General features: G+C 37.5%; 3 protein-coding genes and 1 long non-coding RNA gene across 4 annotated transcripts; 2 read left to right on the forward strand and 2 right to left on the reverse strand.

Annotated features, from left to right (window-relative positions):
- The first annotated feature begins 451 nt into the window (after positions 1 to 451).
- LOC130686011 (vascular endothelial growth factor receptor 1-like) lies at positions 452 to 3,112 on the forward strand. The gene is made up of 12 exons (XM_059494105.1): positions 452 to 620; positions 680 to 868; positions 923 to 1,023; positions 1,080 to 1,322; positions 1,398 to 1,536; positions 1,596 to 1,841; positions 1,900 to 2,047; positions 2,114 to 2,199; positions 2,270 to 2,388; positions 2,456 to 2,575; positions 2,637 to 2,766; positions 2,828 to 3,112. The coding sequence occupies exons 1-12, from the start codon at positions 452 to 454 to the stop codon at positions 3,052 to 3,054; spliced, it is 1,917 nt and encodes a 638-aa protein (XP_059350088.1). The 3' UTR covers positions 3,055 to 3,112.
- A 1,919-nt stretch (positions 3,113 to 5,031) lies between these two features.
- LOC130686021 (uncharacterized) lies at positions 5,032 to 6,102 on the reverse strand. The gene is made up of 4 exons (XR_009422080.1): positions 5,989 to 6,102; positions 5,701 to 5,891; positions 5,280 to 5,639; positions 5,032 to 5,220 (listed from the first exon to the last, which is right to left on the reverse strand). It is a non-coding gene; the product is annotated as an uncharacterized LOC130686021 (long non-coding RNA).
- Positions 6,103 to 6,948: 846 nt separating this feature from the next.
- Positions 6,949 to 10,822, forward strand: LOC130686012 (vascular endothelial growth factor receptor 1-like). The gene is made up of 16 exons (XM_057509317.2): positions 6,949 to 6,994; positions 7,109 to 7,263; positions 7,332 to 7,485; positions 7,547 to 7,737; positions 7,799 to 8,027; positions 8,094 to 8,264; positions 8,324 to 8,512; positions 8,571 to 8,668; positions 8,725 to 8,967; positions 9,035 to 9,173; positions 9,233 to 9,478; positions 9,537 to 9,657; positions 9,905 to 10,025; positions 10,093 to 10,212; positions 10,276 to 10,405; positions 10,468 to 10,822. Exons 1-16 carry the CDS (start codon positions 6,949 to 6,951, stop codon positions 10,719 to 10,721), a joined length of 2,607 nt encoding a protein of 868 aa, XP_057365300.2. The 3' UTR covers positions 10,722 to 10,822.
- Positions 10,823 to 11,899: 1,077 nt separating this feature from the next.
- Positions 11,900 to 13,360, reverse strand: LOC130686004 (torsin-1A-like). The gene is made up of 6 exons (XM_057509308.2): positions 13,174 to 13,360; positions 12,868 to 13,112; positions 12,630 to 12,802; positions 12,415 to 12,566; positions 12,201 to 12,354; positions 11,900 to 12,141 (listed from the first exon to the last, which is right to left on the reverse strand). The coding sequence occupies exons 1-6, from the start codon at positions 13,343 to 13,345 to the stop codon at positions 11,982 to 11,984; spliced, it is 1,056 nt and encodes a 351-aa protein (XP_057365291.1). The 5' UTR covers positions 13,346 to 13,360; the 3' UTR covers positions 11,900 to 11,981.
- Positions 13,361 to 13,381: the final 21 nt, after the last annotated feature.

Below are 13,381 nucleotides of genomic sequence, written 5' to 3' on the forward strand. Positions count from 1 at the left end.
ATTTTTCAGCCCGATGCCATTCAATCTATCACGTTGGTGGGTGAACCCCTCGACATCCCGTGCAAACCAACCCACCCAAATGTCACCATTTCACTGTACCGCCTACCAATACCACCAACGCGAAACGATGAACTTGTAAGTGTAACGTGACTGTAGTCCATTCTACACAAAAATAATTTTAAAAAACTTAAAAAAAAAAGGAATCGCCGCTTGAATTGGGAAATGCCGGTTGGTTGCTGAAACCTTTGCCAGAACGGGGACTGAGGTTAACCAATACAAAACTAAGCGACAGCGCATTTTACAAGTGTGTAGGCACCATGAACAAAACAACGCCAACTGGTCCACAACCCGGAATCGAATTCCAGGTTTTCGTGATTGGTATTTTTGGACTCTGATCGAAATCCAAAATAAAGTTAATTTCAAGCGAATTGAATGTAAAAAAAATATAGGAATGGAACTTGTTAGGGTTAAGGATTCAATCGAAAGTAACAACGTGGTTCTCTGTAAAACCATCCGCCGAAATCATCTCGATACGGTGGAATTTTGGGAACCCAATTGGTTTTACTTCAACAATGAGACCGGCCAAGAACAATTTATCAATCGAACTAACCCTCCTAAAGGTATGCGATAATGTCAGTGCCAAAGAAAATGTCCACTCATTCGTTCCGAATTACAACAGGATTTCAAGTAGAAAACACAGCGTTCAAAATGAGTTCAGGCAACCATTATGGTGGAACATTTTGGTTCGGATTGTACGAGAGTCACTTGCAACTGCCAAGAATAGGCCTCAATACACAAACGCACATTCAATGCAGAATCAATGCCAGTGGTCGAATCATGTCTAAATCCGTTTCTTTTACAGTTCAAGGTATTTACTAGATTTTTGTGATTAGCAAAAATAAGTGCATTTTGTTTTTATTAGAAGAAAGCATCGATCCAGTGGATGTCAAATTGGAAAGAGGAATAGCTCAAAATTTGATTTGCCACCGATTCGCTGATGACGTCCAAATCCAATGGTTCAAGGTAAACAAACCCAATTTTTAATCCTTAATGAAATCATTACGATTTTGGAGTATCAGGACGACAAAGAATATTCGGGATTAATCTATACGAACGGTAGTTTATCTATTTTACCACTAAACGGAAGAGATGGACAAAAAGGACGTTATTCTTGTCGCTGGAACAACAGCCGAGGGGAAAAGAGATTTCGAAATTTCAGTTTTCCTGACGAACCTCAATCAAACGGTGTTGTCATTTTCGTCTGCGTATCTGTCGTGACGTTAATTGTAACTGGAATAGCAATCAAGCAATACGTCGACAAGGTGAGCTTCAACAAAATGTGTAATGTTTTCAATTTTAAAATTAAATTTTTGATACCCCCCCCCCAAAAAAAAAAGAGAAATCTGGAAACAGAAATTCAGGAAAGATTGGATGGCAATCCTGATGGTATTGATCCAAATTTGCCAATCGACTATCAAACTGAATTTCTACCTTACGACAAACGCTGTGAATTTCCAAAAAATCGCCTCAGACTTGGTTTGTGTTTGCCTTTTTTAAGCTCAATTTCAGAAAGTTAACCAACTACGACAACATAGGAAAACAACTGGGAAAAGGATGTTTCGGAGAAGTCTATAAAGCGGAAGCTGTCGGACTCAAAGGATCGGATGAAAATGTGACAACCGTGGCCGTCAAAAAGGTCCTATCGACATCGCAATTTCAAATGAAATCAAAGACGGCCGCCTTAGACGCTCTCATTGGAGAATTGAAAATTCTAAATTTTTTAGGATCGCATTTAAATCTCGTCAATTTACTGGGGGCCTGCACCAAAGACATCATCAAAGGTAATTAATTAAACCTAGCCAATTATTCACTTCAGTATATCACATTTGGTTGGGACAGGCGAACTCTTGGTGATTATCGATTATTGCCCCTTTGGCAATTTGCAATCGTATTTGATTAAACAACGCAATACATTTGTCATCCAATTGGACGAGTTTGGTGACCTTCAACTGTCAAATGATTTCGTGGAAATTGACGAGACTCACAGGTACAAATAATTAAACAATTCAAAGTTGATTTCAAAATTCAATGCTTTAAATTGTATTCAGGACAGTGACTCTTGTACAGAGTCAAAGTCTGGACCCTCAGATTATTATGGATCTCAAGCAATTTTGACAATCAACGATTCACTTTCTGTCGGTAAAATTTCAAATTTGTGAAAACAAAACGATTTAATTCTAAACAAAAGATGATTGCCATTAAAAATCAGAAGCCATTTGGAAATCTGAAAATTCAGACGCTATCACCACTGGACCCATTTCTACTTGGAATTTAATCAGCTTTTCTTTACAAATAGCCAAGGGGATGGAATTTATTGCGAGCAAAAAGGTGGCCTTTCAATTTTATTTTAATCTCATTATTTCGTATGTGAATGGAAATATCTGACATCGATCAGGTTCTCCATGGCGATTTAGCGGCTCGCAATGTCCTTTTAGCCAACCACGGAATTGTCAAAATTGCAGATTTTGGAATGGCAAGACAAATGAAAAATTACATTTACGAAATGAAAGGACAGGTAAACTTGGTAACTGGGAGCATCTAAAAATGGCGATCATTTACTTTGATTTCATTAAAAGGGATTATTACCAATTAAATGGATGGCTATTGAATCACTGACGGATCACATATTTTCCAGTAAGTCCGATGTCTGGTCTTACGGCATTGTTCTATGGGAAATCTTTGCCCTGGGAAAAATTCCTTACCCAGGTATTACAGGGATCAAATTTCAATTAGCCTATTGAGATTTACATTTCTGCATTTTTTCAAGGTATGAACGGCCTTATACTCGTCAAAAATATTCAAGAAGGACTACGAATGGATAAACCAGATTACGCGCCAAATTTCTTTGGAGAAATGATGAAAAGTTGTTGGAACAAAGAACCAAACGAACGACCAACGTTTCAACAGCTGGCCAACACGATCGAGAAGTACATGGAGCCATTCGTTAGCTCTGGCTACTTGGATACAACTTTCATGGAAAACAATGCCAACTAAGACGTTGATGACTCTTCCCTTGGAATGATTTGCAACGAAATTTCAAGGACAAGAAACAATTTCTATGTAGCCCCACCCGTTCTTTAGAGAAAAACGTTAAACAATTGTTGGCGAGAAAGAAACAAAATGATGGGCACGTTGCTCAAGTAGTGTTTGCATGCACTAAAAATACAATTCACTTTCAATTAGGAAATAATCTTTAACAAAACCCAATAGCGGGAAAAAAATACTTTTTGGCGCTTTTTACTTACAAAGCTAAATTCTTTTTGGCTTTAAAACCTATTCATGTGCTTTGAACCAAATTACTAAAAGTACTAACATAAAGTTTAATTAAAAAAAACTATACCTTATTCCAGTTCAGAGACTAGATGGTCCCAACATTCCATTGGTGCAAAACAAAGGAGCCACAGCAATCCGTCCACTTGGTTTTTTTCTTGGCGATTACCCACATTAAACACTCCACGAACAATGAACTAACAATCAGTATCGGTTATTTTAGAATTTCAACTATCAAAAGAATGTTAATCTGTTACCTTTGTTAGTTGTTTGGTTCCATAATTGAGAGAATAGATGAAATAACAGTTCACTATGAATGTACTTGCTCTGCCGAGATCTGGAGTCAAACTGATCACTGGTCAATACCAGTTTTGGCGCCAGCGTCTTCTCGAAATCTACCCACCCCTCTCCTCAAAACAAAAAGATAATCTAACCAAATTCGATTTCAATTATCAAAATAACGATAATCTATATTTTGTGCTACGTTTTAATGCATCCTTTCATTGCAAGGGTAAAGAGATTAAAAAATGTGCTACCTACAAAATGTATCGAGATCTGAAATCAAACAAGGTAGGCTAGTTGACAAGGAGCGCCATTGTCTTCGAAAAATCTACCCCTCCCTCTCTCAAAATCTCTCCAAAATCTAACTAAAATGGGGAAAATTACTAAATTAAAAACCAAATAACCAACAACACAAAAAAAAGTACTATTCGGCAATAAAATGGGAAAATCTTAACTTTAAATATTAACTGTATTTGTTTAGGCATCTGTGGGTTGAGGTTTGCAGACTTTTCGGTTAACTGTATCCGAATATAACATTTTAATGTCATCCGTGTTTGCCAATAACTGCGAAGGTCTAAATGGATTTTTTTTAGAAAATGATTGATTGTATTTCACATACTTTATTTTAAAACCTTAACTGCTTTTGATATACACAGTTGATGATCAAATATACCAGAACCACAGTTTTATCACAGTTTATGTTTCAATGAGGGGTACAATTTTCCCATCGTTTATACATTTTAACGATTCGTTAAACAATTAAACGATTACTACTATCATGGTTTCGTCTTTCAAATGCACGATTGTTGTACCATTCTTCGGCTATGTACAATTCACGCTTAGTGCCACTCGTTTACAGTCCGTCGTCGAGTAGAGAACTTCGTCTCAAGGGTAATAAGAAGTCATTAATAATTTTCCTGATGATAGAGAAAGTATTGTAGCATTATTTTAGCAAAATCAAGAGATTGCGCTCACTGTAAAGTTGCTCCTTTGTTCCTTGGAAAATAGATACTGTCAATTCCTCCCGTTTGACGTTCACTTTCAACCAGTTGTTGTATACTGTTATAGTACTCTCATTCCCTCCAGTATGCTCAGGAATATAAATATGGATCTCCTTAAAGTGGCAGAAGAGAGTGGTCAATCAGGCCACATTATATCTTAGCTAACTTTTGCCTACCTGTAGTCAACACCATCCTATCTGTCACGATAATCCAAATATGCTTTGATACTATCCAACACTCCTGATGGCATATTCTCTACTTCATTGAAAACAAAGTGATGGGGGGCAACTGCTGACATTACCACTTACCCAGGATCTAATCTGATCCTGATATAGTAGTGAACTGTGCTGTAATGACAATTAAAATTTGCAATAGGAATGGTGTATAATCCTTTATATTGCTTTATAAATACCTGATGAGGATAGTGCACTGTGGATATGAAGTGGTGATAGAACTGACTTTAGACCGTTCCCTGTTCAACCATGGAAATCTAATACTAGATGCTTTTAAGGACTATCATTGGTCAAGTGGGCTTCTATCTGACGGGATACAACCTCAGTTGCAATATGTTGACCAAAGACATCTTGTTTCAATAATCCTTGTCGTCCTGTGGAAAGCAAGAAAAAATGTCAGAAAATATGGGGCCCGTCATATATAACATTTTACTTGTAGTGCCATTTGGAATCCAGTAATTGTTGCAGCAGTCACCTAAAGGACATCATAACCTTTCGCAGCTAGAAAGAAGAAAATCGGTTACAAGAGTTGGCACCGAATACACTGACGTAGATTTACAGGAATGCCACAAGGGCACTGAAATTTCGGTTCGAATTCAGATCGTATTCAATTTAAAGGAAAAACATTGGCCGTTTAAATTCGCGAGAGCTAATGTTAAATGGAACGGACAAGAGGCACACACAGCCGATGCGGATTTTTATAAGCTCAGCGTTCAGTCACCATCACCTCTTTTCATTTACTGGATTCATCAGCAGTTAAAGTAGATTCACCACACAGTTTAGATTTTATCGTCTAGAAAATAAATAAGATTTTGTCTGGAATAAAATAAAAGATAATCTATTTACCTTGATACCTTTAAATGGAGCGATTCAAAGTGTTGAGTCCAGCGTCAAAACTCGCAAGCAGTGGAGAGTTGGGCAATAACTAGACGTCTGTACGCAGGTAGACTATTCAGTCTAGATAACGTAAGCCACTGGGTCTCACTTGAAAGCCGATCCTTGGCAGATCCCAGAAATGAAAACAACGGCATGAAACGGTAAGTCCCTGAAAAGAGAATTAAACGTAACCAATTTTAAGTGATGAAAATCTACTCAAAAGCAAACATCGACATTGAATAGCAAATAGGAAAAGAATTACGCACCGCAATTCGTGACATTAACGAACCCCGACAAGTGGACAGCAGCAAAGAAGATCGCACGTCAAGTGGAGATGCAGACGACCTCTTCTATTCGACTCATTTCTTGGCATTTAAAAAATTCATATTGTGTCATTGGAATATTATCCCATCTGTTACTTTACTCAACACTTTGCTTCGCCATCGGCTGCGAAGCAAACCACGCTTTTATTGTGTTCTTTATCTTATTTCATCCTACCTGGACTCGAATGGGTTTATTGGTGATTTTGCTACCAGCCAATCAATGCTTTGCAAAGGACACACGGCTATTCTTTGGCGTATCAGATGATCTTGTTTTTGTCTCTCATAGACACATGACCGTTGACCTTGCATAGGCCATCAGTATCTTCAACTTAATTTTTAATAATTATCCTCCATGTTTTCGTCGTTGGGTTTGATTCCTCATACTTGTGTTTCGCATTTGCCCTAAAAGATTAAGCAAAAATGTTCAACATCGTTGTAATGGTCAGTACTGCAATGGACTATGTGATCTTCATCGACAGCTAAATGGAATCCACTGCAACCCACAGGATTCATCGACAGCAACAGATGTTGTAGCAACTTTTGGTAAATACGCCATCTATCGGAGAACATAATTATTTCTAGCAAGTAAAAAAAATATGGCTCTCAACCATTTCTCTATGATTAGATAACCTAATAAGACTTACATTAGAGCAGTGCATCTGAATAATCAAGTAGCAGTATCGCCTTAACCTCTTGGCCACCTCGTCGACAAGTTTAAACATCGATGATATTACTTCATAAATTGTCCTCAAATAGAAGGCAAATAAAACGATAAGCGCACATCCGCCAACTGGTAAAATGGAAGGCTAACGACAAGTAGATGATTTCACTACTTGCCAAGTTGAGATTTATCGGAAAACCACTTCCCCATTTGGAATGATTTCTCTGTGCAGCATCCCCACTATGCAAATCACGACACACAGTGGCATGTCGTCGATGTTGCCTGTCGGTATTCTCCAAATCTATCATAGAAAATCAAAAACGATATTTTAAAAAGTGGATTCCAAAGTGAAATCAACAAAAACAATGTTCTTCATCGTATTTTTCACATTGTTGCCCTTAGGAAGTGATGCAAATCGGCTAGTGATGATTCCCCATCACCAACCACACATCAAACAAGTAGGTAACAATCTCACCTTAACTTGCATCTACCGGTTCAACAGCGACGAAGAGAAAATGTCAGCCAACATTACGTGGATCCTGCCCCAATATCAAACGGTGCGTAGATACGAAAAATCAGTTTTTAAAAATTTACATTGAAATAAAATGAACTTCAAACGCAACAGAGAACGAAAAAACGTTTAGGTTACAAAGTTGAGAGGAATACAACTCACTTGACATCGACGATGACAATGAAATGGATCTTCGTATCCGGCACGGGGAATTATCGATGCGTTGTACGTCCCGGAATCCAAATCGCTCACTACGTTTACGTTTACAGTCAGCTCTCACTTTCAAATAGTCGATTATTTAAAAGAAAATAATTTTTTTTTTTAATTAGGAGACCGGGACCAAGTTTTCATACCGGGGATAGACATTAATCGCAAGTTTGGTCGTCACGCTTTTAAGACATATATGAAGTTTGCGGGTGAACCTCTTGAAATCCCGTGCAAACCAACCCACCCAAATGTCACTATTTCACTGTACCGCGAAACGCTAATGCCAAACGATGAACTGAAATGGAAGTTGATGGTAACCCCAGCTAAACAAAAAATAATAATAAACTTCCACGTAAATTGATTTAAAAAACCAGGAACTGTCTAGTGGTTATGGAAATGCCAGTTGGTTGCTGAACCCTTTGCCTGAACCAGGATTCAGGTTAACGAATACGACACTAAGCGACAGAGGAACATACAAGTGTGTAGGCACCATGAACAAACCGAAGGAAACTGCTCTACGTACCGAATTCAAAACCAACAATTTCGACGGACCTACGCCAAGTGCTCTACAGACCGAAATCGCTTTCAAGATTTTCATCAACGGTAATGTTGGGCGCTGATTGAAATCCAAAATCGAATTCACCAGCGAATTGAATGATAAAAATATAGGAATGGAACTCGATAGGGTTGGGGAACCAATCGAAGGTAACAACGTGACTCTCATCTGCAAAACCATCTGCCGAAATGAGTACACGCTTAAAATTTGGAAATTCGATTGGCTTTACTTCAACAATGAAACTGGCCAAGAACAATTGATCAATCAAACTAACCTTCCAAAAGGTATGCGATAATGTCAGTGTCAAAGAAAATGTCCCTTCATTCACTCCGAATGGCAACAGGATTTCAGGTGGAAAATTCAAGGTTCCGTATGATATCAGGCAACTTTCTCGATGGAAGATTCCCGTACGGTTTGTACGAAAGTCGCTTGCATCTGCTAAGAATTGGCCTCAATACCCACACGCACTTTCAATGCAGAGCCAATACCAGTGAACGAATCATTTCTCAATCCATTTCTTTTACAGTTCAAGGTATTTACTTCATTTTTGTGGTTGCCAAAAATTAAGTGACATTTATTTTTATTTAAAGAAAACAAATACCCGGTGAATGTAACATTGGGAAGAGGAATAGCTCAAAATTTGACTTGCAATCGATTCATTGATGACATCCACATCAAATGGTTCAAGGTAAACAAAACCAATTTTTAATCCTCAATAAAATCATTACGATTTTGGAATATCAGGATGACAAGGAATATTTGGGATTAATCTATACGAACGATACTTCATCAATTTTACCACTAAACGGAAGTGATGGACAAAAAGGACGTTATTCTTGTCGCTGGAACAATAGCCGAGGGGAAGAGAGATTTCGAAATTTCTATTTTCCTGACGAACCAGAATCTAAGGGTATTGTCATTGCTGTCTGCGTATCTGTCGTGACGTTACTTATAACTGGAATAGCAATCAAACAATACGTGGACATGGTGAGTTTGAACAAAATGTGCACGTTTTGAATTTTAAAAATTCCGAATTTTGACACCCCAAAAAAAGAGAAATCTGGAAAAAGAAATTCAGGAAAGATTAGATGGAAATCCTGATAGCATCGATCCAAATTTGCCAATCGACTATCAAACAGAATATCTACCTTACGACAAAAGCTGTGAATTTCCAAAAAATCGCCTCAGACCCGGTTTGTGTGTTGCTGTTAAAAAATCAATATCAGAAAGTTAACCAACTAGGAAAATGTAGGAAAACAACTGGGAAAAGGATGTTTCGGAGAAGTTTACAAGGCCGAAGCTGTTGGACTCAAAGGATCGGATGAAAATGTGACAACCGTGGCCGTCAAAAAGGTCCTATCGACATCGCAATTTCAAATGAAATCAAAGACGGCCGCCTTAGACGCTCTCATTGGAGAATTGAAAATTCTAAATTTTTTAGGATCGCATTTAAATGTCGTCAACTTATTGGGAGCCTGCACCAAAGACATCATCAAAGGTGTTTCATTCAATTTAGCAAATTGTTCAATTCAGTGGATCACATTTGATTGGGACAGGTGAACTCTTGTTAATTATCGATTATTGCCCCTTTGGCAATTTGCAATCGTATTTGATTAAACAACGCAATACATTTGTCACCCAATTGGACGAGTTTGGTGACCTTACACTGTCAAATGAATTCGTGGAAATTGACGAGCCTCACAGGTACAAATAATTAAACAATTCAAAGTTGATTTCAAATTTCAGTGCTTTAAAATCTAGTCAGGACAGTGACTGTTGTATAGAGTCAATGCCTGGACTCTCAGATGATTATGGATCTCAAGCAAATTTGAAAATCAACGATTCACTTTCTGTCGGTAAAGTTTCAGATTTGTGAAAACAAAACGATTTAATTCTAAAGAAAAGATGATTGCCATTGAAAAACGGAAGCCATTTGGAAATCTGAAAATTCAGACGCTATTACCAATGGACCCATTTCCACTTGGAATTTAATTAGCTTTTCTTTACAAGTCGCCAAAGGGATGGAATTCATTGCGAGCAAAAAGGTGGCCTTTCAATTTTACTTCAATCTGATTAACCAAGATGTCAAGGGAAACCTCTGAAATCGATCAGGTACTCCATGGCGATTTAGCGGCTCGCAATATCCTTTTAGCCGATCATGGAATTGTCAAAATTGCAGATTTTGGAATGGCCAGACAAATGAAAAACTACGTTTACGAAATGAAAGGACAGGTAAACTTGGCAACCCTAGAAGCATCTAAAAATGGCGTTCATTTACTTTGATTTCATTAAAAGGGATTACTACCAATTAAATGGATGGCTATTGAATCGCTGACGGATCAAATATTTTCCAGTCAATCCGATGTCTGGTCTTACGGCATTGTTCTATGGGAACTCTTTGCCCTGGGAAAAATGCCCTACCCAGGTATTACAGGGTTCAAATTTCCATTAGCGTATTGCAATTTACATTCTACATTTTATTTCAAGGTATGAACGGCCCTGTCCTCGTGAAAAATATTCAAGAAGGACGACGAATGGAGAAACCAGACTATGCGCCAAATTTCTTTGGCGAAATCATGAAAAGTTGTTGGAACAAAGAACCAAACGACCGACCAACGTTTCATCAGCTGGCAAACACGATCGAGAATTACATGGAACCATTCGTTAGCTCTGGCTACTTGGATGCAACATTCATGGAAAACAATACCGCTAAGAGTTTGGTGACTCTTCCCGCGGAATGATTTGCAATGAAATTTAAAGGACACGAAACCATTTCTATGTAGCCCAGCCCCTTCTTTAGAGAAGAACGTTTAACGATGGTTGGCGAGAAAGAAACAAAAGAATGAGCACGTTTCTCAACTTGAGTTTTCACACATACAAAAAAACAATTCACTTTCAATTCGGAAATAATCTTTAGCAAAACCCAATATTGGCGGGAAAAAAACATTGTGAAAGGGACATTCTTTTTGGCTTTAAAACCTGTTCATGTGTTATAAAGCAAATTTCGTTCCTTAAGTACCAAATTAAACCCTTGATTTAAAAAGAAAACTATACCTCATACAATTTCTCAGAATACGATGTCCCATCTGGTGCGAAACAAAGGGAGCCAGAGTTACCTCGCCCACGTGGTTTTTTCATGGCGATTACTCACATCGAGTACTCCATGAACAATTAACTTACAATCAGCATCGGTTATTATAGAATTTCAACTATCAAAAGAATGTTAATCTATTACCATTGCTACTATGTAGTTGTTCGTTTCCATTGGGGAGAGAAAAGATAATCTAACAGTTCACTATGGATGTACTTGCTCTTTCGAGATCTAGAGTCGAACTGATAGCGTTGACCAGTTTTGGCGCCAGCCTCTTCTAAAAATCTACCCATCCCCTTCTCAAAACAAAAGATAATCAAACCAATTTCGATTTCAACTATTAAAGTAATGATTATCTATTTTTAATGCTACCTCTTAATGAATCCTTTCACAGTTAGGATAAAGAGAATCTAAAAAAGTGTTATCTACAAAATGTATCGAGATCTGAAATCGAATTGGGTATTTGACAATGAGCGCCATTGTCGTCATCAACTCTACCCCTCCCTCTGAAAAATATCTAACTAAAATGGATAAATTTACAAAATTAAAAACCAAATAAACAGCAACAACATAAAGAATAAAATAAACTATTCGACAATAAAATGAAAATATCTTAATTTTAAATACTTACTAAATTTGTTTTGGCAGCTGTGCATTGAGGTTTGCAGACTTGTCGGTTAACTATATCGATGTCATCCGTGATTGCCAAAAACAGAGGTAGTCTAAATGGATATTTGCTTTAGGAAATGATTGATTGTATTTCAAACACTTTATTTTTAAAACTTAACGGCTTTTGATCTACACAGTTGATGATCAAGTATACCAGAATGACAGGTTTATCACAGTTAATGTTCCAACGAGGGGTACAATTCTCCCATCCTTAAAACATCTTAATGGGTCGTGAAAAAATTTAGAGCTCGCTACTATCATGGTGGCGTCTTTCATGTGCACGATTGCTGAAACGTTCGTCAGCAATGTACAAACTGACTCTTTGTGCTACTCGTTTACAGCCTGTCGTCGAGTAGAGTTCTTTATCTTCCGGATAATAATGAAGCCCGTCAACAATTTTCCTTATTGATAGAGAAAGTATTGAAACATTATTTTACCAAAACTATAAAATCGTGATTACTGTAAAGCTGCTTCTTTGTTTCTTAGGAAATATTTCTGTTTCTTAAATTCATTTTCCGCGCACAGTCGAACATGCATTTTTTCCATGGGCAGAAAAGGAACAAAGACGTCTATTAAATGTTTTTCAATCAGACGACTTTGGTGCAATCCACCACCTTTAAAGTAAAGCATAAATATTCAAAGAATATTAAATTACGAGGTCAAACTCATTTTACCTTCTTCGTTGAAAGCTCCCAGCTCAACGAGTCGTTCAAAATCTCGTACTGTCAATTCCTCGCGTTTGATGTTCCCTTTCAACCAAATGTTATGTACTATTTTAGTAATTTCTTTCCCTCCAGTATTGCTCAGGAAAATAAATATGGATTTCCTTAAAGTGGCAGTAGACAATGATCTATCAATCTAGATTATGTAGTAGCTGATGTTAGCCTACCTGTAGTCAACACCATCCACTCTGTCAACATAATCCAAATAAGCTTTGATACCATCCAACACTCCTGACGGCATCTTGTCTACTTCATCAAAAACAAAAAGCGATTGGGGACATATGCTGACATTGCCCCTCACCCATGATCGAATTTGATCCTGATATAGTAGTGCACTGTGCTGTAATGGGCAAACAAGTGGCAATAGGAATGATATATTAATTTTGCATACTGCTTTTTAATTACCTGATGAGGAAAGTGTACTGTGGATATGAAGTGATGATAGAACTGACTTTTTGTTTCCTTCAGGTACAGGCTCTTGGCTATTAAGTACGTAAAATGATTCTTCCCGTTTCCTGTCCAACCATGGAAACTTAATACTAGAGGCTTTGAAGGACTAGGATTGGACAAGTGGGCTTCTATCTGACGGGATACAACCTCAGTTGCAATATGTTGACCAAAAACATCTTGTTTCAATAATACTTGTAGTTCTGCAATAGGAAGAAAAAATGTCAGAAAAATACACGCGGGCAGCCATATATAACCTTTTACTTGTAGTGTTATTTGGAATCCAGTAATTGTTGCAGCAGTCACCTAAAGGACATCGCAACGTTTCATAGCTAGAAATCAAAAAATTGATTACAAGGTCTGGCATCGAATACCCTGTCGTAGGTTTAGAAGAATGCAATAAAACTATAAATAGCATCAATTTATAGAAATCCATTACGGGAAGAGATTTAAATTCATGCAAAACTATTAA

Source organism: Daphnia carinata, chromosome 2 (genome assembly GCF_022539665.2).
Source record: "Daphnia carinata strain CSIRO-1 chromosome 2, CSIRO_AGI_Dcar_HiC_V3, whole genome shotgun sequence".
In the NCBI taxonomy this organism is placed as follows: Eukaryota; Metazoa; Arthropoda; class Branchiopoda; order Diplostraca; family Daphniidae; genus Daphnia; species Daphnia carinata.

Bases quoted from the DNA above. Each gene is read 5' to 3' on its own strand.
- LOC130686011 (XM_059494105.1), top strand. From the start codon at position 452: ATGGAACTTGTTAGGGTTAAGGATTCAATCGAAAGTAACAACGTGGTT. The intron at 1,537-1,595 runs GTTTGTGTTTGC...ACGACAACATAG, and splicing joins AAAAAATCGCCTCAGACTTG to GAAAACAACTGGGAAAAGGA. The intron at 2,389-2,455 runs GTGGCCTTTCAA...GACATCGATCAG, and splicing joins AATTTATTGCGAGCAAAAAG to GTTCTCCATGGCGATTTAGC.
- LOC130686012 (XM_057509317.2), top strand. From the start codon at position 6,949: ATGCAAATCACGACACACAGTGGCATGTCGTCGATGTTGCCTGTCG. The intron at 7,264-7,331 runs GTGCGTAGATAC...CAAACGCAACAG, and splicing joins TCCTGCCCCAATATCAAACG to AGAACGAAAAAACGTTTAGG. The intron at 7,486-7,546 runs GTCAGCTCTCAC...TTTTTTAATTAG, and splicing joins TCACTACGTTTACGTTTACA to GAGACCGGGACCAAGTTTTC.
- LOC130686004 (XM_057509308.2), bottom strand. From the start codon at position 13,345: ATGGATTTCTATAAATTGATGCTATTTATAGTTTTATTGCATTCTTCT. The intron at 13,113-13,173 runs GTAAAAGGTTAT...TTCCTATTGCAG, and splicing joins GATTCCAAATAACACTACAA to AACTACAAGTATTATTGAAA. The intron at 12,803-12,867 runs GTAATTAAAAAG...TGCCCATTACAG, and splicing joins CAGTACACTTTCCTCATCAG to CACAGTGCACTACTATATCA.